At 39.3% G+C, this 27,694-nt stretch overlaps 1 protein-coding gene across 11 annotated transcripts in view; it reads left to right on the forward strand.

Annotated features, from left to right (window-relative positions):
- Positions 1-27,694, forward strand: part of MYRIP (myosin VIIA and Rab interacting protein) — a 206,439-nt gene that overhangs the window by 160,793 nt on the left and 17,952 nt on the right. For 4 of the 11 annotated variants that reach the window (XM_015619685.3, XM_033511940.1, XM_015619686.3 and 1 more), the window contains exons 9-13: positions 9,678-9,855; positions 10,636-10,731; positions 14,110-14,759; positions 22,265-22,504; positions 23,637-23,732. In XM_015619685.3, the coding sequence (XP_015475171.1) occupies positions 9,678-9,855; positions 10,636-10,731; positions 14,110-14,759; positions 22,265-22,504; positions 23,637-23,732 (1,260 nt within the window). The remainder of the gene's footprint in view (positions 1-9,677; positions 9,856-10,635; positions 10,732-14,109; positions 14,760-22,264; positions 22,505-23,636; positions 23,733-27,694) is intronic. The other 7 variants (XM_015619693.3, XM_033511941.1, XM_015619695.3 and 4 more) reach the window with 3 other exon arrangements.

Here is a 27,694-nt window from a genome sequence, read left to right on the forward strand (position 1 = left end):
GTCTCTGGAAGCCCTGCATTACCTCCCTGCTCATCCAAAACCACTTGCTTTGAAAAAGTAATTAAATAAGTTAAAGTTCCTCACTTCCCCCCTCCAGACTATAGTATTGATTGTTTAACTGCAGTACTACAGTGTGCTAGTAGCTATAGACATTTCTTCTTTTTTTCTCCTCTAAGATTTCTTTGAGATCCCTTGCCCAGGCTAAAAATAGTGAAACAGGGCTGAATATTTTATTTCTTCATCTCATAAAAAGAGATGGATGGCACCATCTGTTTCTCATTACCAATAAGCAAAGGCTGTGCAGTGTTGGGATAGGAGGAGTGCAGAGCAGTGGGTGGATGCTTCTCTGCTCTCTCACTCCAGTTCACCCGCCATACATCACTGCCAGCCAGAGAGCAAAAAAACCAGTTGGCAAAATGTATGGCATTTAAACATTGATGGAGTGAAGGCACCCTGGTGTGTTTTAAGTGCTGTATTAGTGGTCTTTATTTTATAGCATAAAGATTGCATATATAAACAGAAGCTCATCCATAATTTATAGTATATAAAACAGCTAGGGATATAGAGAAAAGGAGGATTTCATTAAATACACATTATGATGCACCTCAGGGGAAGCAGAAATATACTGGTTAAGCTAATTATAAGGTCCACAGTGTACTGACAGTTGTTTATTTTTTTCCTTTTTATTTTTTTTCTCCATTTGATTTGTTTTAAAGAGGAGGAAGTTTCCACAAGCTTGAGGTCTAGCACTGCTTTGGCAATCCCTGGAGGTTTTGCAGGTGCTCTGTACCTTTTTAGGTTTGTCTCAAACAAAAGTGCTTGAAGAAAACCTTTTTGAGGAGGAATCCTGTTTAGCAGTCATGCAGCACAGTGGGAGAGCGATTTCAGATGAGGGAGGCATAGCACTGTAGGTACCGGCTGACATCAGTTCCTACCTGTCAATGAGTGCATCAGAAACATCATATTTATACCTAATAAATAAATAAATGTGTCATGTCAGAGGCAAGATGGAGCTTTTAACTTTTATACAATAGCAGGCATCAGAAGGTTGCATGGCATGTATTGATGGGACCCACTTCCAATGAGGCAAGTGTGCATTCATCTAAAAGCCCGTCAGCTGGATCCCAATGCGTTATTTGCTGTATTGTTACCTTTGAAAGAAGCCAACTGCAGCATCATCTTCTTTGCACAGAATAGGAAAGAACAGCATATTTTGAGATGGAAAAGCACTTGGTGCTCTAAAAATAATGTGTCTTTTTCATTAATATTTATTATTTGAAGATCCAACTTTCTCTAAATGCTTTCCAGGTTACAGATAATACTGGCATCTGCTGACTCCTCAGGTGAAACTGTAACATTCTAATCTCACTGCAAAAAAAATCAGGATTTCAGATTAAGAAGGCTCTGTCATGGTAGTCTGGTTGATTTCCCTCCTTCCACTGCTGCAGAAGGATAGTATACAACTACTCTGTAATTATGACTCAGCAACTAGTGCCAGATTTTAGGGCTCGGGCCTCTAAATAATCAATGCAAGGCTAATCATGACAGGATTGTCCTTTTAAAGTTGTTTGTGTTGCTTGAGTTTGTAATTCTTCTTGAGATGTATCTCTAGTATAAGATTTCTGAATTCTGGTTTCACAGTCCTACTATCCATGCACTTGGTAAACTTCCAAGACAGTTTTGGATGCTAGGTACATGATTGAGCCCATGCAGGCCTACATTCAGCTGCATTGCACTTACTGCCAGCAAACCAAGATAGGTTTTAAGGCATGAAAGGGAGTAGGAGAAAGGACAGAGAAAGGTGATCATTGTATAATGTCATTTTCCAAATAATTAAGGTCATATATTGTTCTTTCAGCTTTATTTTGTTTTAAAGATGCTATTGTAATACATTCCTGAGTTTTGCAGAATCTTCAGGTCTAACTTAAAACCTGTGATGCTCAGAGCTAGGCTGCCTGACAAACCTTACTTTATTCTTAGATTAAATCAGGGTGCATATTGCCAGAGGAAGAAATAAATAGCCAGAACACTAAAAGCTTCCTCTGGTGTTTGAGTAGGAGATAGAGTGATTCTCTCTGATGGGCGAGTGCTGTGCTGAGCACAGCTTTGTAGATGAGGGTCAGAACAGGACATGAAAGGTTACGCAGGGAACTGAGACACCTAGAGATGGATAAAAAAAGAACAGTTGTGTTTAGTGAAGAGCATTCACTTGAAAAAAAATGGTGTGTTTGTGTGTAAGGCTGCAGTTAGACCTGAAACGTGGGTGCAAACTCACCTCCTCCTCCTACCCTCTTAATACATAAGCACTCTTCCAGAGAGGTGTGCTAGTAGCAAAGCAAAATCCTCCTGTCCTACACCAGAACCAGGGATCTGGCTTTTGCTGTTCCTCTCTGTCTTCTAAAGACAAAAATGTGAAAGTAAAATGGCCATACTGCCACCACAGGATATCAATTGAGCTCTCAGTGTCTTCAAATGGGGGAGTGTCTTCCCTGTTTTTTCTTGTTTTCATATATTTAGGTTATTTCAGGACATGTCATACAACATTCAAAGTGTGGGAGGAGGGAAGAAGAATGGACTGTGGTGAACATGTGAGGAGCAGGAATGGCTAATTGCATAAGGGTACCTTGTAAAGGCATTGTGTGAATTACAGTTGCATTGGTGTATCTAGCCTCTGTTCCACAAACTTCAATCGACTTGTTCACATAAATCCATTACATCGATCAAACTATGGTATTTTATGCTCATGGCACTTTCCTAAATTGTTAACCCCGTAAGTACAATGAAAGGATGTTTCTACTCATATTCTGGGATCAATATGAAATATCCATTATTACTAGCTTACAAATTCCTTGCAAACAAAGCAGTAGCACTTTCACATGTGGAGCCAGCTTTTTTTTCCTTATTTTTACACTATAGGTGATGGTGTAGAGCTACTGGCATGCCCACCAGAAATGGGTTTGTTGAGGAATAACCTCTTGTCTCTCTCCCTTACAACACTCCTCTCCATCTGATTCATCAAGGTCAGCTAATCCAAACTGAACCAAAATAAATGTGCACCCAAATGTGCCTCTACATATTACTGCACAGCTGTGCAATTCATCCTGCTGACAGACCCATTCCTGATTAGCTAATCATTATTTTTGTAGTCTTTAAAGGAACAGTGTTTTTAAGGAATCAGATGTCTAAGAGGCCAGTAAAAGGACAGAAACAATCCATTGCAGCCAGGATATGTCTGTCACTAGTGATCAAAAAGCCGCCTTGGATAGACCCTAGAAAGACATATGTTCTGAGGCTTTTGCAGGAGAGGGACCAGTCATCTTTGCTTTCTCCCAGCCTGCTGTTAGGGGGTTTGCCCTGATGGCTGGGATATCCACAAGGGGTGGTAAGGAGGGAATTTTCTTTCAATTGAGTGTGAAAATCTTCTATTCATCTGCTTGTTCTTGCCCTTTTTCAGAAGGTTGTTAACAGATCCTTTGCCACATACAAGATTAACTAAGGAACAGATGCTCAAAACCCTTGGTATTTCACTCCCACTGCTAGATGTCTGGACTGCATACATTTGAGCAGAGCAAAAATCCCTTCCAGGATAAATAGGCTGTGGCAGAGTGGCACCATTTGCAAGCTCATACTGTCTCCTTCCTGGTGTGGGAGTTTTCTTACCAAAGGATGCATAAGCTGTTAATGCCTAGGGATTGCTACAGTATTTGCTACCAGACCTGATGGTTCTGTCTGTGCATTGATTATATTCACGGAGCGCAGCTGAGAAGGGGATTTGCTGCACCACTGGCAGGCATAGCTGCAGAATTTGCAGGGGTGGAGAGGGGATCAGTAAGGTAGCATTTAAGTCGTCTGAGTTTATGTGTCAGTTCTAGGTTGATTCCCTGAATAAATAAGGTAGTCCTTAAAGCCAGTCTTGGTAGCTGCCACTCAGGTCAGAGCTTGCCCAGCACAGGATTCTGCCGCCCAGATCCAGATCCAGAGGTACCTGCCCTCAGCGTGGGTGTTGAGGTCCCTGTGTCTGCAAGGGCTCCTGCTGTGGTCACCCTGCAGCTGCCTTGTGGGACCTGGGGTTCCCAGTTTCTCCTGAACCTGGGAGAGTCCTTGATCTACTCCAAATAATTGCAGAATAAATTACTTTTTCACTAGGTATACCAGACTGAAGCGTAATGTAAGGGTGAACACAGGGTGAAATAGGAGAGAAAAAACATGTGTGATCCAGCTGTAAAGTCCCATCAGATGAGACATCCTTTTGGGACCTATTTTTAATTATCTTTTTGGCTTTTCTTTAGGGGAAAGAGGAATTATTTTTCATATTTTGGTGAAAACTCATACCTTTTCATCTTTTAATGCAAAAATCTTCATGTTGTCTCTCTAAACAATATGCATACATATTAGGCAGTTGTTCAAGGTAAAGAATCTATAGATTATCAACATTAGATTCAATATTCTTCATATTAGTTTATAACTTTATTCTTGCTTTTGGTTACTTGTTTTGCTTTTTACTCAGTGTTCAGCAGAGTGAGCTTGAAAATTTTTACTGATAGAAAACGGAATATTTATTAAGTAATAGAAAATGGGATTTGTTTTTATTCACTCCTTTCTATAATCTTCAGAAATCACTTTGTCTCCTTTTTTATTTTTTTACTGAAGACCATCAATTAATTAGATGATTCGTTTTAGTTCTAATTCAGTGAAAAATGAAGGCTCTCAGTCCAGACATTATCAACTACACAATAGAAATCTATAATTGAAATAAACATGTCACAGGAGGTGCCACTAGGCAGGATTAGGTGGGGAACTCATCTAACTCAAGTATCTGGAAATGCCTGTCAATGCCCCAGCTGTATATTGTGAGCTGTGCTGCACTGCCCAGCGCTCCAGCATGCGGCACCTGCCTCTGTGGGGTGTGTGCAGAGCACAGCAACGATCAGCAGGGCTGCAGTGCCATCTGCTGATGCTCCAATTTACTGCCGAAACCAGCAGTGTCCGACTGCAGATCTACAGGGCATTTAGAACACATAAATACACCTAAAATAGCACTTGGTGGATGGCTTGGGGTTTTTGTTTGCTGAGGAAGCAGAATTTCTGGGTAGGAAATATGCCAAGTATCTTTAGCTCCTTTCTTGTTATCTGATGTCTTTATAAATTAAAACCCAAGTTCCTACATTCCTGCCTTCTTTTGAAAATTGTTTCTAGGCTCCTGTATTTCTTTTTTATATATATACTTTTGATTCTTCTGCTCTGAGATCTTATTGCAGTCCCGGCATGTAAGCAGTTGATAAAGCTTGAGAGACATGGTTCCTTCATTTAGTCAGTAAAAATCCCTTGTTCCAAAGCAAACTGACCCAAGAGCCTATCAGGGTAGCCTGCCTTACTTCCAATACTTCCATGCATCCAGGGCATGCACATTTCACAGGGAAACCATATGAAGCATCAGCCCCCAGCAGGCTTCTCCAGTCTGCTCCCTTATTTTCAGTGTTTTGCTTCCCATACAACTGTCCCCAAGAGAAAGATATCCCCTGTGGATCTACAGATGGGCTGTTACCTCTGTGAAGAAGAGAGGCACTGATGCAGCACAGTAATGTGTGCTTCTGCTGCCTGCACAGGTGTGTGCAAGCAGTGAAATCAGCTCACAGGGAAGTGGGATGTGGCCCATGCTGCAGTTGTAGGGCTGTGGTGCTGTGGTGCTGGCTGAGTTTAGGTTGATGCAAATGTGCCAGGCAGGATTAGGGCTTTTGCTGTGTTGTCTCACACCAAATAACTAACTTTCTAGTTTGCTCTTGCAAAAAAACAACAAAAGGAGGTCTTGAGGTCATTTGCATTTCAGATAGAGTCATGTGTCGGGCTGCTAATTGATTGGAGATAAACTTGTAGACAAACATTTGCTTTTGTGCTCTGAAAAATAGAGTCCATTTAGACTGGTTTGTTCTCCTGTCAGGATGTGCTTCTGTCCTGTTCCTACACCAAGCTTGGCTATTGACACTCCTTTTTTGTGTCACTATCAGTGCTACCAGTGATTTTAACTGTTCGGGGATGAATGTTTATGCTTTCTTTCCACCCCTGCTTGTCTGAGTAAAACACAATTCTACTATCTCTCTCTCCATCCTTTTCCTTCCAGAACAAGAAATAACCTAATCCTGTACAGTTCTGTATTCTTCTGAATTGGAGCTTATTAGAACAGTGGTACTTGTTGAGCATTTCAATCTCTCCAGATACAAGAACTACACAGAACTGCAAATGAAGTAGTGAAGAGTGGGAGTTCAATAGTGTCTTCCTTTTTCAGGATCTAAATGTAGGGCTGCAGCCAAGCTGTTTTATCATGCCTTTACTTTTCTCTCCTTGAGCCTACTGTGACATTGAACCATCCTCATTGATATCTCATCCAGTGAGATGAGATGGTACTTCTTCAGAGCAGTTCAAGACAGATTTTATCAAAAATTCACATGAAGTGTAGAAAAATAATGAGGATGGCCTAAAGCCAAGCTTTGGAGGCACCAAAATCTTTACCCCTTGCTGTATTTCAACTGGATTTCCTGGGAAATTTCTTCACAGTAGTTCCTGCTTAGTACCAATTTCCTGCTCTGCAGAGGCCTTGCAAAAACTGTGGAGAGCAGCTTCCCTCTGATCTGACCCAAAAGTTATAGCACACAATTGTGGACCTGATTTTCTGAGTCTGAGAGAGTTTTCAGCCTGTCAGTGAAAATTCCTCTTCCCAAGGGAAGGTCTCTTGAGAAAGTTTTTCTCTCAAGTACTATTTTTGTAAATAGTTTATGGTTCTCAAAACAATAGTGTACAGCTGTGTTGTGTTTTCTCTTGTTCCACCAATGGGACTAGGGAGGTCTTGCTCCCTTTACCAATCATGTTAAACCTGTATCAGAACACCTTATAAAAAAGAACCAAAAAGTGAAAGTAAAATCCCTTCTAATGATCTTCCTCTGCTGCTGTATTATCCACGTTTCTCATTTCACGCCCAACAGCAACACACCATTTTTAAAAATCAGCTTTTTGCTAGATAAGTTTGTTTGGTTGAGCTTATGTCAGATCCTAGGCTACTACACCACATGGGACCATGTCCACCTTCTTTTCTGTGTTTCCTTGTTTTTCAGCTCCTTTCATCCTTCAGGCTGTTCATCTTCTCCTTTTTAAATCCTTCAAGCTGGTATGTCTCTCCTAGTCCTTCTGAAAGCTTTATCTGCTCTATAGTGGATGCACCTAAGCTGGCTTGAAATTGCCAGGGCACTGCTGGCCACAGCTTTGCTGCCAAGTGTCAGCCTGGGGGCAGAAGTGCTCAGCTCCTTCAGGAGGTTTCACAGCCCATGCAAAGTTGTGCGTTTTCAGGGTTAAGCTGCTGTCAGGTCTTAGGTGAGTTGAGAGCAAAGAGCAGATGCTGCCATCACTGCGGTGGCATCACTTTACTCTGAGGTTTGTGAAACGATGAGTACAACACAAGAAGCTGCCATTTAAACAAAACAGGAAAGCTGTCAAACATGCAGGTAGCTCTCGTTATTGGAGTCCCAGATACCCTTTTGCAGATTACTTAAGTTCTTCCTGGTATTCTGCTTCTCGAAGATCCAGTTCTTTGAGTAATAAGGGAAAATAGATAGTACTGATTGAACTGTAGGCTACTCCTTCTTCTGAGTCTTGTCTTCTTATCTCTTATCTCTCGTGTTTGCTATATGTACATGGAAAAAGAACGTGCCCTGAGAGAATGTTCATGGACAGCCACAACAACTGGCTGCTTCCAGTATATGACAACTTTAAGATTTCAAAAGATGCGGCAGACACCGGACCTAATTTATTGAAAACATGGCAAGTTTGGTAGTTCTAGCTTTACAATGAAGTGAAATGAGCCACAGCACAGTTAAAACTTGGCACAGTTCAGGTGGCAAATTTGTTGCAGAATTGTTTATATTGTCCACATATCCTGACAGGATGAAATCAAAGTCTATGAACAAATTTCCTATAATGAAACCATTTATGTATCTGTATGCATTGCATTAAATTATTTTATTTTATTTTATTTTATTTTATTTTATTTTATTTTATTTTATTTTATTTTATTTCTCAGGGTTAAGAAGGATTCAGATGATTTTGACCAATGAAAGACCTAGTTCAAGGTTTGCTAGACTAAATACACACTTGAACATGGCTAACTTGTAAAAGTGATGAACCTGAAAGAATCCCTATAGTAAAATTACTTTGAGCATGTTGTGAATAGTTTATATCACTAAATATAAAAGGAAACACTCCAGTGCATCACCTGTGTCTTTTTACAAGATTACCAAAGTTGTGCAGTCATTGTCATTATAGAAAATATTTTATTCTAGTGCAATAACTCTGGCTTTTCTTCATGAATTCAGAAGCCAAACTAAACCCTGGTCCTTAATTGTGTTTCCTTTGACTGCTGAGCCAAGGATACAGGAAGATTTGCAGTTAATTAAATCTTCTGGCATGGTACATGGGTCCCACAGAGGAGCATTTCATATGAGAGGAGATGCAGCCAGAAAATGGTATAAGCGTGGCTTTTGAGCCAGCAGGACTCCCAGCAATGCTTATGCTGCCCTGGGAATTGAATGGACTTGAAAATAACTGAAAGTCAAGTTCTCCTTTACCTCACCTGCACCAGTGCAAAGCAGACCTCTGATACAGGCAAAGACTGGACCTTTTGAGAGTAATAGATTTTGTTAAATATTTGTAATTTGAACATCACTAAAAATGCACAAAGATTGAGAGTGCTAACTTGGCCTGTGCAAAGCAGCTGAGCCATTTGAAAACCTGGCATATACAGTATCTACTGGCTCTGATGGGAAGGCAACTTGACTTGAGCTCGGAAAGCCTTGTTTCTAGAACTACGTATGTGATTTGATATTCAAGTGTGAGTTCCACTGAAATCAGCTGGACAAGATCAGCACTCAAAGCTTTTTAAAATGGGCCAGATTTAAAAGTGTCTTCTGTAACTGACTGACTTCTCTGTGCCTAGGTGAAAACTATTATATCTGATCTATTAATGTGGAACCAAAGGGAAGTCCCTTCCCCTCAGTAGCAGTCAGGCTGATTAACAATCACAACAGTATTTTACCTTATTATGCCTTGAAATGTAACCCTCCTAGAACTAAATAGATGTGCAATTGTAGGCTAAGTGGAGTTCATTAGTAAGACAGCATAAAACTGCTCAACATATTGGGTGTTATGTATGTATGTCCTAGCAAACAGAATTCTGCATTAAAATCGGTTGAGTTTCATATCTGTTTCTGGGGAACAGGCTGTTTGTTTGCTTTTTTTTTAATTTTTAACTTCTGCAAATTGTTACACCAGATGGCCTGTTGAGCCAACAATAGATCATCATGTCTCACCACTATGGGATCCCTTTCTGGCTAACTTGAGTCAAAGCAGTTCGATATCAGAACTCACCAAGTACATTCCTAACAACTTCACCTTAATTATTTCTCTCCATCTGGTCCATGATCGTATAAACAATTTCCTGCCTCTTTGCATAACATCAGAAATGCACATAAATAAGCAATCTAATGCTGAATTCTTTTGAATACATTAAATCCCATTTGTGATGTTAGCAGATCCCACGCTTCTATGGGTAAGCGAATATTAATTATGGTAAAGAGTTGGATAATTAACTACTTCTATTTTTAAATTGCACTCTTTGATTTTTAATCCCACAGAGGTCTCAGTCTGCATTCTCCCTGGCTAGTGAAGATTTGGCCAGTAAAGGACAAGACCCTGCATCATCTGTGACTGAGGCTCTTCGGAGGCAGCAAAAGGGACAGTCCAGGAAGCAGAAGGAACGCAAGCGCTCTGCTTTACCCAGCTGGAAGAGTGTAGACAGGCTAAATGAAACAAGTAAATATTTCTAGTACGAATAAGATTATTTTTTGGTTCTCACTCACATGTGGAAAAAGTACAACTTAAAGCAAGGACTTTCTCAAGGGCGTTTCTGCTGACCTCTGTGCTTTCAGAGGTCACATGTAAAATGTATATTTGTTGTTTCCATGTCACAGTTTCATTGGGCTATGTCATTGCATATCTTAACTTTATTTTAAAAAAAAATATTCAAAATTTGTATATTTGTGAAGTAAATTTTGTACTGTTACAAAATTTAGACAAGTAGTTTGGATACATTTCAGAGCTTCTAAGACACAAGAGCTCAAGGAGGCAATCTGTCCTCCAGTTGAAGGACTCCTAACAACTTTATTTTCAGCCCTGATGAATTGACAAATTCTCTGTGCAGCCCTACTCACTGGTGCTTCCAGACTAGTTTGAGGAGGCTGTATGAGTAGGAACTTCACACACCAGCAGTTTCCCCGGATCTGACCTCTATCAGCATGCATTGGGTATGGATGTAAATATGGATGATGGATGGTGAGCAGCTTTCCAAGTCAGCTCCATTCCTGAATCAACACCCTGGGATAGAATGTGATTCCCTGCTTGCTTCTAGATGACATTAAGACAGGTTGTAATGGAAGAAGATATCAATGTAAATAAATATCTAAAGGGAGGGTGTCAGAGGATGGAGCTAGGCTCTGCTCAGTGGTGCCAAACAATATGACAGGAGACAAGAGGCAGAAACTGATGCACAGGAAGCTGCACCTGGATATGAGAAAGAACTTCTTCACTATGCAGGTGACCAAGCACTGGAACAGGTTGCCCAGAGATGCTGTGGAGTCCCTTTCACTGAAGATGTTCAAGAACCTGGATGCAATCCTGTGCCATGTGCAGGTTGGTTGGACCAGCTGACCCACTGTGGTCCCTTCCAACCTAACCCTTTCTGTTCTTCTGCAGTTGTGGCTCCTGCTCTTGGGATGTCCCATTGCCATTGCCTCTCTTGTTCTGGCTGAAGCATTTGTGAGGCCACAAGAGTGTAGCACCAGGCAACTCCCTTACCATAGAGTTGGTTAGTCTTTACCCCTACAGCTGCACAAGGGCAAGAGCTTAACTCATTGCAGCAGCATTCCCTGGCTCCAAGTGTTGCCATCTCATGGCAGAATCTGTTTGTTCTTACATCTTCTCTTGTATCAGCTGTAGAACCCATCTGACTCCTGTAGCATATTGATTCATGAAGCTGTACAAGTAGAAAACTTCTCTTTTGTGGGGTGAGTTCACTGGTGCTGTAACTCCCACAGCTGCCTCACTAGGTGCTGGCAAGCAGAAGCAGTTTTGGGTTTGGGCAAGCCGTATGTTTGGGTTTCTTAGGGACCAGGGACTGGGACTGCCCATTTGTTCAATTTATTTATCTGTAACACCAGTTGATAACTGGGGAGACTGAAATTTAGACAATTTCAATAGTACTCCTCCCCTGTGCAAGAAATTAATATTAAAGTACTACTAAAATCTGACTTAACCAAGTCTGCATTACTCTGTGAATTTCTTAATTAACCCACTGTCAGGAGTGTTTTTCTCCTGGGCATTTTAGTGGAAGGCCTATTTTCAGTAAAACAGTTAATATGGTGCTTAAATTTAAGAACCCACTTGAATCCCATTGCATTCAACTGTTGAGCAATTTAGTATTTAACAATTGCTTTACCATAGCAGACTGACAAATTGACCCAGTTTCTTTTCAGCTGCTCTACAGAGAGGGTTTATTCTACTTCTTTTATCTAAAAACCACATTTGTGATGAAATTCTGGTGCCTATTGAACTAATAGTAAAAAGCTGATTGTGCTAATATCTGTAAATATGGCCTCACCTATGCAGTAATAAGCAGCTTTGCATTATGATACAGAAAACAAGAGAAATCTCAACCAAGAGTTTGATATGGTAACATCAATGGGCTTTTTAGGCATGTAGCCTAAAAGTAGTTCACAATTCATTGTGGTCACAGTTCATATTGGTTTAAATGGTGACTCAAGAGCCAAATTAGGATACTGTCCTTTTCTTCCCCCTTTATCAATAGTCTTACAATGAAACTTCTTAAATATTTTTTTCCTTTTCATATGGATGAATTACAGCTTAAGCCCCAAGAATTGTGTGAAAAAGTGACTTCATTTTGAAAAATCAGGGAGGGAGCAATTGACATTGTAGGATAAAACTGGGATAAAACTGAGTCAACTTTCTGAATATAGAGTTCTCATTGGCTTTCTACTCTGTCCTCTAAGATGTAATCAACTACTATCCTGTCCTTTCTTCAGTTAACTGAGGTTGAATAACCAATTCTCACGTGGTGTTGTTAATTAGAGTAAGGGGATATGGTCTGGGGGAGAAAAGAAGTTTGTGACTCCCCATTACACAGCTGAATTAAATTCCTGTTGGAGATTTATATCCTGCAGAGCTGTTGGCTCTGTTTGAAGGATTGATGTTTTGAGCTCTCAGGAGAACCCTATACTTAGATTAGTTAGTATACTTGGGAAAAATAAGCAAGCAGAAGTTTCTTAAGCTTGATAGTTAGTTTGGTTTTTGTTCTCCAAAATCAGGGATTACAATAAAGAATTATTAGTTCTCCTTGCACACTTCAGTTATATCCTTGGTTGGTCACGGATACAAGAGAACTAATATTATTTTGATTTTCTTTTAAGCAGGAGTAAGAACTGTGTTTTCTCAGGTTCTCTGAAGTGACTTGAAACTTAGGAAGCCAAAACAAGTCAAAAGGATTCAAATGAGTAAAGAATGAAAAAATTGTCATAAAACTCTTATAGCTCCTAGGTTTAATTACCATTTAATTTTTGGTTTTTTGGGGGGAGGGGTGTTTTGGTGTTGGTAGTGCACATCAGACTTTTTTTTTTTAACTAAGCATAGTTTACTGCATACTAATGTTCTTTATGAAAAGTTACAGGGAAAAAGTAAACTTTTCATCCTTATATTTGTAACCATCTAATTATATTCTACAATAGACCAAGATATTACTGTGTGCATTTAAAAATAGTGATGTTCTGCTTTCATTTTGAGAAAACAAATGGTTTATATTAAGTATTTCTATAGGCTTCTGAAAATAACAAATTAAAATCCATGGGAGGAATCCTTAAGTCTGAAAAGTTCATTCAGTAGGCTGGATTACTGTGTAAATCCATGGCATTATATATTTTTCAAGTGCTGCAGAAGGCAGTCATCACACATCTATATTTCCCATGAGGAGAATCTTCACTTTTGATTGGAAATTAAATCTAAATTTAGAAGAAATGCAGTTCTCAGAGTTATGAGAGTTAAAGAGCACTTTCTGACCATTTTTGTGACTTTTTTGGTTCTTATGTTGGAATTGTGAAACATACTCTGAAAACGTGGAAGGACACAAGCAGCAGTGCTTGTGTCAGAAAGCTCATTTGGTATTTGGTCTGGAGTAGAGCAACAGCAGCCATGAGCAAGAGTCTAGGAGAGATTAGGACAAAGCAAGTATTTTTCATACTGCCTCCAAGTAGGCTCTAAACCTCTTGAACTTTCAATTTAATGACTATCTCAGCTAGAAGTGTTTTTTCTGTATTTAGTAAATTTTAGTGGATTTCTCCTCAGTATTCATGAGGAGAATCTCAGCTTTATCACAGATAATTTCAAGCATCCAGAACAACCTTAGGCAAGAAGCTCCCTAGGTCTGGTATCCATTGCATCCCACTTCTTTCTTTTGTTTGTTTAGAATCTTGATTTCTCTAGCTTCGCTTCATGCCCTCTAGTAGTTAGGTTGGAAGATATTGCCCCATCTCTTTTAGCGTGTATTTTCTCAGTCTTCTGTCCTCCAGATGGCAGAGCTCTGTCTTACTTAATCATTCCTTCAATGGACACCATTTCAGAACCTGGTATAACCTTTGTTGCTCTTCTCTGATTCTTTTTCCATCTTTCCTTTTCAATGTGGGGGACCAGAACTGCACACAGCATCAAAGACTTTTGCAAAACTCAGGACTTATACATGCCTGTGTGCTTATGTTCCATCGGTCCTTCGTAATCATTCCTTTAGAAAAAGACTTTGGTCCAAGTACTCTCCCGTTTTAGTCATCACCATGACTTAAAGTGGTGGCTTCTCAGCAGGAGGGCAGCTTGGCTGTCAGCATGGGGGAGTTCATGTGGCAGCAGCACTTGCATTTGTTTGTTAGTTTTGTTGAAACTTTCAATCTGTGGCAAGTAAAAGCAGCCGTCCACAGTGTGATCACAGTTGTTCTTGTTTCCTTTTCATAGGTCCGCCTCCTGTTTTCCAAAGCACCGATGGAAACTGGGTGGCTTTGCAGAATGTCTCTCTGCCTCGTCCTCGAATGCTCGCCAAACCAAAGAGTCAGGTGTTCAGAGCTTTGGAGAACGAGTCCAGCATTGTGTCTGCCTATGACGAGATGGGCTCGGACAGCGAGGATGACTATGACTGGAACGTGGCCTTGAACAAGCTGCGGCGGAGACCTCGACAATTGCCAGACGACTTCTATTACTCCAATTCCCAGTATGGCACCGAGTGGGCTTACGGCAACGAGCAGTACCAGGCAGTGACCTCCCCCTCCTCTGGGTTATACACCAACACCGAGACGCTGCTCTCCGATTCGGAAACATCTTCAGTAAACTCTTCCCAGGAGGCTAAAGGACCTAGCAAACTTCTCTGGTTGCAAAGCAGAACTCAAAGTGATATGCCCAGAATGGAAAAGAAGCACTTCCATGGAGAACTAGATGTAAATTTCAATCCACAGGCAACTAGCTTGGAGTATTCAGACAGCAGTGAGACTGAAGAAGTCCATTATGACTTAGAAAAGAGATCAAGAAGGTGGAAGAAGAACAAAGCCATCTCTGAAGACTTGTGTGAAGAAAAGAATCAGACAAAAGCCAGCAAGATGAATTTAAGTCAGGTAATTGTGTTTGAGCTTACCAAATGTATTCTCAAGAAGAGCTAGGCAAAACTAACTAAGCTATGCTGGCAATATCATGTGAATCGCGAGTGGGAGGTGGAGTGTTCTTGCAAGCTTTATCTTCATCATGTCTCCTAAATGAGAAGAAGAAAAAGTAGGGTGTTAGACAGGCTTTACTTTTTTTCTCAGATAGGCCACTTTCATCCAATCAAAGACATTGTTAATGTTATAAAATACTGTGCTCTTAAGAAAAAAACCCTCAGGATTTGTTAACAGCTAAGAAATGTAAATTAATCACTTGTTTTGTTGTGCTGTTGTTTTGGTTTTTTTTTACTTCTGTTTTCTTGGTATAAGAAGTAACTCATTTGCCTGGCAATCTGCTCTTCAGTGTCTACAAATATTCTGGTAAGGGTTAAAGCTAATGAGCAGCAGAAATTTAAAAAGGGCTTTTTGCAAAATCCAGTCCAAGTGATGTCTGTTTTTAATTGATCACCTTAAGGTGAGTTCTGATGTGTTAGGGTGAGTGTTTGCAAACTACTTCCATTTAAATAATTTGTCAATTCATTAAGAAAACAAATAAAACCCAAACAAGCAAGCAAAAAACCCAGACTGTAATACCTCAAACAGTTCATACAGTTCTCAAGCTGTTCACACAGCTTGAAGACAGCAAACATTTCTTTTAAATTACAGATAATGGATAACCAGAAGCCAGGAAGTCTCCTCTATTTGGAGTTTGTCCAGACCTGGGACTGATATTGAGGGATCCATTTGTCCCTCAGAATTTTGTTATCAGTGCAAGCACACAAGCTCAGGAGAATATTGACCCCTTGTCTAGTTCCATTTCCCACATCCTACTCCTCTTAAATCCTGAAGCTGCATCATTGCTGCAGCAGAGTAATAGTAAGCCTGAAGCAAGGATCTGAGGGCTGTCTTCTCCTTGTGCCTCTGATTATGGGCAGCCTGATTCAGTTTTAAAGCTACCTGACCAAATTTAGCCTGGAGCAATTCCTCTTTCCTTGTGAAACTAGCCTGTATTTCCTGTAGAAAAACATCAGTACAGCTGATTGTAAGTCAGTATTAGGATTCTAGGATTTCAGCAGGCCTTTAATGCTGGATGTCATTAATTCTTACCCATTCCATCTGCTTTTAGGACAGAGCGTGGGTGTTTGGGGTGTTCTGTACTGATTCATTTATACTCGTGTCCTCATATATTTAAAATCAACAGTTGTTGAAGGGGAGTATGATGTATTATAATGTGATCTGATGACACATCCATGGCCATTATTGACTTCTTAGAACATCAGGAAGAATTACAGGGCTTTACAGGGACTGCACAAAGACCATATCCTATACACAGACTTCTGCGTTTAGCTTTCTGGCTTTGTGTATATGTGCATGATCTCTATGTGTCTTGTATTCATACTGTGTCTTCCTAGTCACAATAGACATTATGCAGAGCATGGAAGGTCAGAGTTCACAGAGAATGTCCTGAAGATATTATAGAATCATTTAGATTGGAAACACTTTTAATATCATCAAGGCCACCAGTTAACCCTGCTCTGCAGGGTTGACCACTAAACGTTGTCCCTAAGTGCCAAGACTACACATCTTTTAAATACCTCCAGGTATGGTGAATCAACCATTCCCTGGGAAGCCTGTTCCAGTGCTGGATAATCCTTTCTGTGAAGAAATTTTTGGTAATACCTAATCTAAACAACCCCCATGCTCATCCAGGTGAGGTCAGAAAGTCAGGGTGCTTCCCAAACATCCATGATGGCATCCCTTAGCTACTTAGTGTGTGCTTCAAAGTGCAAGCTAGTATGGAAATTATTCTTCTTTCCAAGTCTTTTGTGAGTTGCTTTGCATCATGTAACCTCTCTGTTGTGCTGAAAGTGCAAGATGCAGGATTCTAACCCACTCTTCCCTTCATTTTACCCCTGAGGCTAAAAGAGACTGTTCTTGCTCCCCTGCTCCCTCAGCCTCAGTGGGGCAAGCAGAGGCACACTGCCTCCAGATCATGCCATTTACAAAGCAATTAAATTCTCACTAGGAAGTTTCTGTATGGGTGGGTTTGCCTGTGTTTACTTTGTGTTTGGACATACACACACACAGGGGTGGCTGATTTGACAGCTGGTTCTCACATTTGTAGAACTTTTACTCCAGCCTCTGGCAAACATGCACTGCTGGCACCAGGAACGGACTGACTACCACAGTTTAGAGCAAGGATGCTGCATGGTTGAACAATTCTAGGAAGCAAGTAAAATTGTCATGTGTATAAGGAATGTTTGAAAATGAATTAGCCAGACAGCATTTACATTGCTCAGGAAAATGAGATTAAAGGGATGTCACAGGTTCATATATTCCCCAGAATAATGCATTGATCCTGGTAAAATGATTGAGGCTGCAGCAGGGAGAGCCCTGCATATAAACAGTTCTACAAAATTATAGTGTAGGTGTGTGAAGAACTGCAGACAGCATAGACTTAACAAAGATTGACTGCAGGTCTTAAACCAGGCATAGCTTTTCACATGATGAGATTATGCAAAGTTTGCAGAGATCATACAAACTCTTCTAAACTTTTGTTGAACCAAGATTTTAGACACTGAATAACTGATTATGTCAACTGCAGTGAAGAAACACACTTTTTCAGTACTTTACTGCATTGGAATATAATCTTATTTTACTGCATTGTAAAATAAGATTGTATCATTATTAAAATGATAATTTGTTAACCATTATGTTTTCATCAGCATTGTAGAACAGGATCTCAGTTTATCAGTCTAAAAGTTAGGGTTTCATTTTTAATTTTCAAACAGTGAAAGTTGCTTTGTTTTCTACTGTCCACATTTCTCAGTGAGATGGAAAAAAGCCCTTTTTCTTCTTTGCTCTGAGTCTAGAGAGCTGTAGGCAGTTATGTTCTGGAAAAACTGCAGTCGGTTCATAACTCACAAGTGAATTTCAATTTAAAATCAGGTATTTTTAGATAAGGATACAGTTCCTAGATTAGGATAATGCTGTGGCATGTTTTTTTTATTTTTAATATATTTTTAAACACAACAGTGGAATACCAACTTTGTGGCTGAGAGAGAATTTTTTGTTTAAAGTCTACAGTGACTAAGAAGGGGAAACCTGAGAACAGATACCAAGATGTGCTGTATATGTGGAATTTTTTGCTTAATGATAAGTAAAAGAACAAGCTCCTTTACTGATCTGTCTGTAGAGATGCCATAAACACAGTCATGAAGCAAGATATGAAAACTGTCCTGATAAAACCAAAGTCCTGCTATAAAAAATATATGATTGCTTATGTACCACAAAAGTCTTATATTTCTGTGGCAACTGAACTGGAAAATGCAACTTTGCTTTTTATGACAATTTTTAAAATGGTAACTTTTTACAAAAAATGGACACTCAAGCCACCAATTGTTATCTGCTCTTATTATTAATAATTATAATAATAGTTGATACTTTTAGTAATGATAATATTGATATATATTGGCTCTCATTATCTTTTTGAGAGAAGGATATGATTGTTGCTTAATGTAGCTGAAGTTCTTATGCTTCTGATGCAAAGTGGAAGGGCTTAATTGCTTCAAGTGAAAGAAGTGCCCTCATTAAGAGTTTGTTCCTTTGATCAGGAGACCTCATGTGTTAATTACAGCCCTGCAGCCAGGTAAGGGGTGAGCACTGTCAGACTGCCTGTTCCCACGGGATGGCGCTTGGGATGTATTCTTTGAAAACAGTTCCCTGAAATCACTCTGGCTCTTGCTGAGAAACTGCCTGCAAGCCTCACAATTTGTGTATTCTTCTAAAAATTTTAGTTTCCAATTTTTTGTTTTCTATATGAAGGGAACTTTCTCTCAGGAATTTATAGTTTAGCATGGATTTTTATCTGGAACATCCTTTTTTGTATTTGGTTTTTGTCCACTCTGATTGTGTTATCAGCAATTTGTGTGCAAGGATTTGGACACTGTTTATGAGTAAAAGTATATTTCTTGTTTTCATTGTCTCCTAAAAGACTTATGCTTGCACAGAAACACTTGATTTTCTTTTAGTGAAACTGGGTTTGTGACTGTGTCAGTCTGCCAAGCTCTCACAGAAGCTCAGTTTTCAGATAAAATGGTAGCCTTTTATTCTTGTTTGCAGTTCTTAGCATTATATACTGCTGATAGATGAAAATGGGAATTTACACATTGATTTGTATGACACAAAAATGTCATTAAACTTACCAGAAAGAGTAAAAACATGAACAGTAAAGAATAACAAAATTTAATGCAGCATCTACTAAATAATAATAGTACTTTCCAATTTATTTTATTGTTTTCATGGCTGCTAATGCATTTTTTAACTTGTCAGTCCATGAAAGGGGTATAATCTCCTCACAAATAATTTGCTGCCACTCTCTGAAAACGCACAAGTCAAGCAGCCTGCTATTAACAGAGACCACAAAGTGCAGCAGTGTAAAGTACCATTATCTCTGCATGTGTACAGGAATTAACAGCTCTAGCCAATATGGATAATCTGCTCATTTAAAGGAGGTTAGAAAGCTAAAAAAGGAGTAATAGACGTACCTGAGCCCAGTTATAATACAGTCAATACTCTCAAGATGAGTCCTCCCTCAAAAAACAATGTGTATTCAAAACACAGATTTAGCTAATGCTGGATGAGACCCTGGGGTTGCCAAGGCATCTCATGACTTTCATCTGTGCTGGCAGACTTAACAAAGAGATCTTTAAGTTGCTGTCATATGTGATCCTATGAAGACTGGTATTTTCTCAGGATCAAGAGAAGTTGTCATATTGCTGTTGTCAATACAGATTCTTTAGATTAACCAGTGGTGCTTTCCATGGGTGTATATGTGCGTTGCTGCTCCAATAAAGCTGCTAAGCATCTAAAGTTGAGCAGATCTATTTAAGAAGCCCCCAGAGGACTCACATATGTCCTGCTGCACAGTGAAGTCTGTCAGTACAGCTGTGAGGAGGAAGTGTGGGAAAATCCACCACTCTGGACTGCCAGTCTCCCTCTTTGCTCCCACTAGATTTTATATATGTATCTGTAAGCTCATTAAACAAAAATTGCCAAATTATTATCTTAACAAGCTTGATCTGCTCAAATGTCTGCATAGAATGGGATTTTCTTCTTTCCTTGCAGACTTAACCTTAAGGTAAACTGTGCTCAATCTTCATCAGCACTACTAGAGTAAGCCCACATCCCTAGGGCAGAGCTGTAATCCTAAACGAAGTGTTTAGGTAGATGAGAGCAGGTTTTTGGAGGTACCAATTAAATAAATGGAGGTAATACAAGTAAAGAGGGGTTCCAGTAATTAACTTAGACTAGATACCTAGCTGTAAATAGCTCAGGTTTAATGAGCTGTATCTTCACTAAACTGTATTCTCATAAAATACAAGTGCACAGTTTAGCTGTGCTTTCTATCCTGTATATCACATAAGTTATAACTGTTTCTTTCCTGGGTACAAATTGATGGACTGATTGATTCAGCAACAGGTTTCAAGGATTTTTTAATAGTAGTTTAGTGATTTGTGAGTACTGGTCACAAATTGTTGGTTGGGGTGTAACACTGATATTTGTAATGAGTTGTGGAGTGATGTGCAAGAAATGTCTCAAGAAAACTTCTCTTGCAGTTTGAGGAAAGACCATTATGACAGACATTTTTAATTTAAAAGGTGAAATACACCAGTCTTTTGCATGTATATAAAAGCACGTCATATTATAAAACTGAAGCGAAAACATGCTGGTTTGAAATATTGTTTTTGATCATTGAACAGCTTTTTAGCAGAAAAAGCTCTTTATTCTGCAAAAGCTGATTGTTTGGGAAAAGAATTTCAGCATAAATCCATGGTTGCCCTTCTATTGTAGCTCTGAAGTTTCTGTTGTTCCATCAAATCCCGGTTTTCTAAAAGGGTCTTCTACATCCTGAAGGATGAATATTGCTATAAAGCAATAATTTAGTTGTATAATTGATTGAATTGCAAATAACTGCAGACAGAAATTGTCCAGAACACTGTGAAAGTGGTGAGCACTCCAGTACAGTTTACTGTATGAAAGATGAGAACTGACATTATGAACACCATGTGTCAATCCATTAAAAGCAGTTTGGTGGGTAGGGTTTGTGAGGGAGTGGGCAGAGTTAACATTTCCTGTGAGAACTGGAGGCAATTGGTTCACCCCTGAGCAGTGCTGCTGCAGCTGCTCCTGTTTATGTATTTCCAAATGAATGGAAGAGAGAACACAGATTTTAGTCTCTCCAGCAGTGTCTGGGCTTGTCGCAGTATGAGATCCTAAGGCAGATAGGAATAATTTCATCTCTGAGAATTGCTCCAAATCATCCTCCTAGACCTGCTGAGATGTGCCTACCACTCTGTTTCCAGGCTGAATTCTTCATAGCCTCCTTCTGGGTGGTTTTGCACAATTATGCTCCATTTCAAAATATCTGTCACTTTTAAACCCACCTAATACCATCTTATTTCATGGGCTTGGTTGAAGCACCAAACAAGCTAATGATTCAAAACTTTCTCTCAGCAGTCAGCAGAGAAAGGACATTTCCAGAAGGCAGCAAATGCTATAGGTGGAGAAGGTTCCATTGGGAGGTGTCTGTCTCTCCAAGGAATGTAGTGGAAATCAGGTCAAATTGGGTTCTAATCAGACAGAACAGATCCAGAAAATGAATTGATACCTAGGGATTAGTTTTTAGAACAATTATGAGATATTCTCAAATTTTGTCAGCAGGGCTGACAAAACTAACCCCTTTTCCACCTGATTAAATGCTGGGCAGGCACCCTGATTTTGCTTCTCTTCAGCTTCCAAAGGGACTTGTGGCCAAGTCTGTAGCACCCATTGTATCTAACTGACCCTTTAAGTGTCTCCCAGCTTTAAGGATCCAAGAGTCAGAATAGAGGAGCTCCTGAAGACTGAATTTGTTCCACGGAGGTTGGCATTTGGAAAAAAAATCATCTCTGCAGAGGATCTATCTATGCAAATAATCACTGGGAGACCTGACAGTCTTAAGCAACATCATGTAATAAAAGAGAAGTTTTTCAAAACTTCTTTCCAGCAGTCTTTAAGAAGAACATGGATAATGCTCAAGACCAAGCAGTCAGGGAATGTGAGCACAGCTTTCAGCTGAAAGCTGAACACGACTGCCAGTTTACAGGTTATTTCATTCTCACACTGCATTTTTATCTGCACTGTGCCTGCGAGGGATGGCAGTGCTGGGAATGGGAAATACAGGCATGTTTTTTTAGTTGCACACATATACACAGTCATTTAGATAGTTCCTTTTTAGGAAACGTGGAAGTAAGCAGGAATGATGAATATAATCCAGCAAGTGTTGGTTTACTGGCATTCCTTTTTTATCAGAACACTTTGTGTGTTTTCTTTCTGGCTTCCCTGCAGAGTGATCATACCTACAGTTTTCTAGAAAGCTGTTTGTTTTTTCTTTCTGTGCCTACACAGGAATTATATATTTTTCTCTAATGTCTTTGTAGGATTTTGATGACTTGTCAGAAACTGATATAAGCAATGAGGATCAGCACCATGATGTCAAGCCTGAACTTATGGAGGATGAGCTTAAATCCAGGTTATTTCAGCTTGCTGCTAAAATGAGTGACAAGGAAACATCATCTGGTGAAGAACAAGAATCAGAACCTGGAATAGATGTGGAAAACCAGAAGGAGAGTTTGTCCTCAGAGGAAAGTGGCAGAAGTATTCAAGAAGAGTTAAAGAAGGTAAGTGGTAGTTGTAAAGGAGTGGGAATAGTACTGTAAGAGTTAAAATGCAAAAAGAGAAAATTCTGGCTAGAAAACTGAACACAGTTGCTTAAAAAAACCTGAGGTCCTTTATACCAGTCTGAGCCTGAACTGCTTCTGCAGATAAAAGTTCAGTTAAGGTGTGTTTTCCTCTGTGAGGAACAGACAGCTTACAGCATCAGTTCCAAGCAGGGAACTTAGCTTGAGCAACAAAACTGCTAACTGGGTAACATTAATGGAATTATGTAACTTTTTTGTCCTTGCTAACCAGACAGTTTAAGTGGTTTTTTCCATCCTTTTAGTTGCTCCTCTCTTCGTAGTATCATCTTATTCATACTGATGGCATAGTATGTGTCTCTACTCACTCTTTTGTGTCTCTACCAAAATAATTAGTGTTTTTTTAAAGCTTACCAACCCTGTTACCTTGTCAGCTAATAGGCTTCTGAGAACAGTAACATTTTCTAATGAAACTGAAATTCAGTGTCAGTTCTGATAGTGCCTGAGAATCCTTCATTTGTACCATTTCACCCTTACAGTGAGATACCAGATTTCAGTGTCACTCACAGGATTTACCACCTCCTCTCCTCTGTTTCTACCTCTGAATTTCTTTTCAGATCTTTTGGTATGCTTGAATTTGGTGCTATAGGAGCCCAGTGCTGCCCCTTGCCAGTCAAGCACTCTTATTCCTTAGATCCTCTTAGGCTTATTCTAGTCTGCTGCATATCTTGACTTCCTTTTGGGACATCGTGTGCACAGCAGCTGAGCTTTGACAAGGGATGTGGACAATTCTCTAAAGGAAATCTATTTGTCATAATTTGAAAGGTGTTTTGTTCAAATTATATGAAAAAGTAATACACTGGGAGGTGTACTCAATACAGGATCGAGTCATCCAGGCAGACAATAGAGATGCAGTCAAAGTATGCAGGAATGCTGTCACAAAAGCCAGTGCCCATCTGGAGCTGAATCTGTCAAGAGACACAAAGGGAAAAAAAGTCTTCTATAGGTCCATCAGCAGCAAAAGGCAGATGAGGGAAAGTTGGGCTCACTACTACAGTGATGTGGTGACACAGAATGTGGAAAAGGCTGCTGCACAACATTGTTTTCACCTCAGTTTACAGGTAAGATTTTCCCTCAAGAATCCCAGGCCCCTGAGACCTATGGAAAAGCCTGGAGCAGTGAAGACTTATCCTTTGCAGAGGAGGATCAGGTTAGCAAATATTTCAAAAATTGGGATGTGCACATGTACATGGTGTCTGAGCTTCCAACACCTGAGGGAACTGGCCCATGTCATTGTGAGTTCATCTTCAAAATATCATGGCAATCTGAGACATTCAGAGCTATGAATATTGTTTATTTTGGCTTTAGCAAGACTTTCAGCAATCAAATGCAAAGGAAAATGCAAGTCCTGCACCTGGGAAGTGATTAGATTATGCACCTCTCTTCAGTATTGGTGAGGCCATTTCTGGAGTGCTGTGTGTTCTGTTTTGGGTTCCAAAAGACACAAGGTACACATGGACACACTGAATTGAGTCCTGTGAAGGGCCACAGAGATGATTACAGAACTGGGGCCTCTGTCATATGAGGAGAGGCTGAGAGAGCTGGCATTGTCTATCCAAAAAAAGAAGAGAAGGCTTGAGAGAATCTCTTCAATGTGTTTAAATACCTGATAGGGAAGAGTGAGGAGTGTTTGTTGTGGGAAATGAAGTGGAAATGGAACTCTTTCCACTGACAGGAATGGAAGCAGTGGGCACAAACTGGAATACAAGAAAATCCCATCCAAATAAAAAACTTTTTCACTGTGATGGTATTTAAATACTGGAATAGGTTTCCCAGAAAGATTGTAGAGTCTGTGGCCTTGGATACAATCAAAATCTGGCTGGACATGGCCCTGGGCATGTTCTTGGAGCAGAAGAGTTGTATTAGGTGATCCCTTTACATTCCAAATGTAAGGAGTGTTTGGCTCTCTGAGTTATTTAGCCATGGAGTACACAGGAGTGCAAATACCTTTGTTATCATGTGTGCAAATGCCTCCTTGATGTGCACACAACCTTTCCAAAGAAATTGCATAAAGGTTTTATTGTCAGAGCTTGTTAGCAGCATTTAATTTGTTTTTATTTGGTTTGCAGAGACAAAACAGCAATATCACAACAGCATATATGGGCTAGCTGGGGTTATAACATGATGCAAATTAAATCCAGAATTAAAGGCTGTAAAGAAATTTCTGAAATGCTTCTGTATAGAGAACTGAGCACAGAAAATGGTGAATGTATGTTTTTGGTGTACTTATTCATCTGCATGCATGTACAAATATTTGTTGGTTTTTTCTCTCCTAATTCTGCTATTTCTTTAAAATTTGTATGTCAGTTGTTTAAAATGAAGCAAAGATTAATATATTTTCCTCAATAAAATTTTCTTAAGTTTTAATAAGGAAGGGCTTACCATGTTCAGCAAAAAAAGGAATGCTTGGAATTCCTAATCCTTTATTTGATTTGGTTAAAAAAGTTCTCATCATTAATGGTCATAGTATATACTCATTTTGTCTATAATAAAGAAACCAGAATACTCCAGTACTCTTCATGGTCTGGAATTCAGCAGGGGAACCTTCTCCAGGTGTAGAGGAAACAAGCACACTGCTTTCATTCTTATTCCTGACAGTTGTCCTCAAAGATACTTTAAAATCTTCTGACACATGCCTTCTCTCTGGAAAGTTGGCTGGCCAATGTCTTACGAAGAAATACTGATGATGACAATGTATAATACCTGTTGGGGCTGTGGTGGCAGTCTAAAATACAGACATACCTCAACTCATAAAAGATGCAATAACATTAGGATGAGTAGAAGTCATGTGAAAAACAAGCATAGGAAACCTATTTTTAGGCAACCAGTAATTTTAGATGCCTTCAAAGCCAGAAGTTCCAAAGTCTCTTGAAGAACCCTGATTGCTGGAGAACGCACTTGTAGGGATTTACAGATCTTTTGGGCTAGCACTCGACATTATAGGTCAGAGACAGCCTTCTGACCTGTGCATCAGGTTTCAAATTAAATATACAGAAGCATTAGTTCTGCACCATTAAAATGAGACCTGGAGTGCCTAGATTCTGGCTTTCTGTTCTTGAGCATAAATACTGTACTTCAGCCATCTTACTTATATTTCAGCCATGCTGCTTGTCTTTGTTTGCCTTTAATCTTATGTTCTCATAAATTTATTCTGGAACACTTCAGCAACTTTAAATGGCTGGGATTTTTTATTCCTCGTATTCCTCACAATAGGATAAGACTTAAAAACACATACTGTTTTAGAATCACTGGAAATTAAGTACCTGGTGCTTATCTGACCTTCACTTGTTTGCACCTTTAAAACCCTGGACTTCTGTTTTAATGGAAACTGGGAATCTCAAGGAATCACACATTGAGCTGATGATTTTAAAAGAGTATTTAGTATATTATGATCTGAAGCGGTGGTAAAAATTATCTTTAATGGAGAGTTAGTTTAATGGAGATTTTAGCTGAAGTTGTTTGGCATTTATGGATTCTTAGTTCTCGCTTCAAATTGAGCTTTTGAGTTGTATGTCAATGTGGGAAATAGAAAAGGTAAAAGACTCTCAGAAGCTGTGTGGAAGCAGATCTGAGAACAGAAGAATGCAAGAATGCAGATATGCAAAGACAGGAAACAATAAGACTGTGTAGAGATAGGCCTTAGAAAATATAATAAGCAAGATAATAAAAAATATAAGTTTAATAATAAAGCTTTATACATTGTTTTTAAATTATAAAAAGCAAGCATTGTTAGAAGCAAAGTGTACATGTAGTTTTAATGACTGGCTTAAGCAAATGCTCATAAGCTTTTAACATTATGCTATTAGCTAGAAAGTTTTTAAAAAGGCATTTTAACCAAGAGAATTTGGAAGTTGTTGTAATAGCATGAGCTTTCAACATCTTTCATCTCTCACCTTGTACTGATGAGACTGATGCTAAATAAAAAGCTCAAGGAGTGCCTACCTGCAGCCCCATCCTGTTATTGATAAATAAAGATCCAATATGTCTGCCTTTAATATGCAAATTTGAATATGATGACCTTTGAGTTAATGATTTAGTTCATCTGGGATACCTGAGGATTTTGGTTGGTATTAATTAACACAAGTTAATTTTGGGACTTAGACTTAAATCTTCTTAGATTTTCAGCACCCTCATTTTCATTATCCTTCAGTTTGTGATTGCCTAAAATGGTCCTGTGGAGATTCACAGCTCTCATTTTAAAACAAACATAATCCTGAAGCAGACTTGTTTTTATGGAAAATAGTTTGTGCTTATTAAACTACAGAAGTATCTCATGGTCTTTCTGGGGTATGCAGAGCCCTGAAAAGTCCATTTGTCTTAGTTGTGCCGTGAAAGGCCATGGTTTTCACCAAAAGCCACACTTAGGGTAGAGTTGGCCTTCAGCCCCACTAAACTTCAGGCATGAACAAACCAAAATTCAAATTGTGCAACTGCTGTCTTAGTGAAGCATCGTGTACTAGCACAAAAATTTGCACAATTATTTCTGTCTTACTCTTGTGTTATTTTTTTGTTGTGGTTTTTTTATTTTTATTGGTTGGTTATTTTTTGCTTTACTCCACTAAACCCTAAACGAATGCCTAAAGAGAAAAGCAAAATGTAAATTCTCATTGAAGTATCTTAATGGTACTGATCCTGAGAGTGGCAAGCATGATAAATGGAATGTATTTAGTCTGTACTCTCCTCCATCCATTCTCCTTCTCTTTTAATGCTTTTATGAAGATAAATTGACTGGATCTTTATTTCATGGTATATGCCAGAATTACATTCTAGAAGGTGATTTTGTCAGTCTACATTTTAAATGCAGTCTATGCCTGTGACCACTTTATCAGAAACTATAGAGATTATGTTAAAAAACAGGTAAGCCTCTGCCATTTTTTTAAATTGTCCACATAGCATAAAAACTGAAATAGTTGTTAACACCTTACTCTTGGTATTTTTTCTCCTTCTACTTAGTACTACAACTTGCTCAAGATAAACATATTAGCGAGTTAAACTTCCATGTAACGGGGAGTTTCTCTCCTCTTTCCATTAGCTTGATGCAATGTGCTGTGTGCTTAAGGAATTTCTTAATTCCCTTTATGCTTTTACTTCTGCTCAGAGAACCTTCTAACC

The sequence above is a fragment of the Parus major genome, chromosome 2 (genome assembly GCF_001522545.3).
Source record: "Parus major isolate Abel chromosome 2, Parus_major1.1, whole genome shotgun sequence".
Classification (NCBI taxonomy): domain Eukaryota; kingdom Metazoa; phylum Chordata; class Aves; order Passeriformes; family Paridae; genus Parus; species Parus major.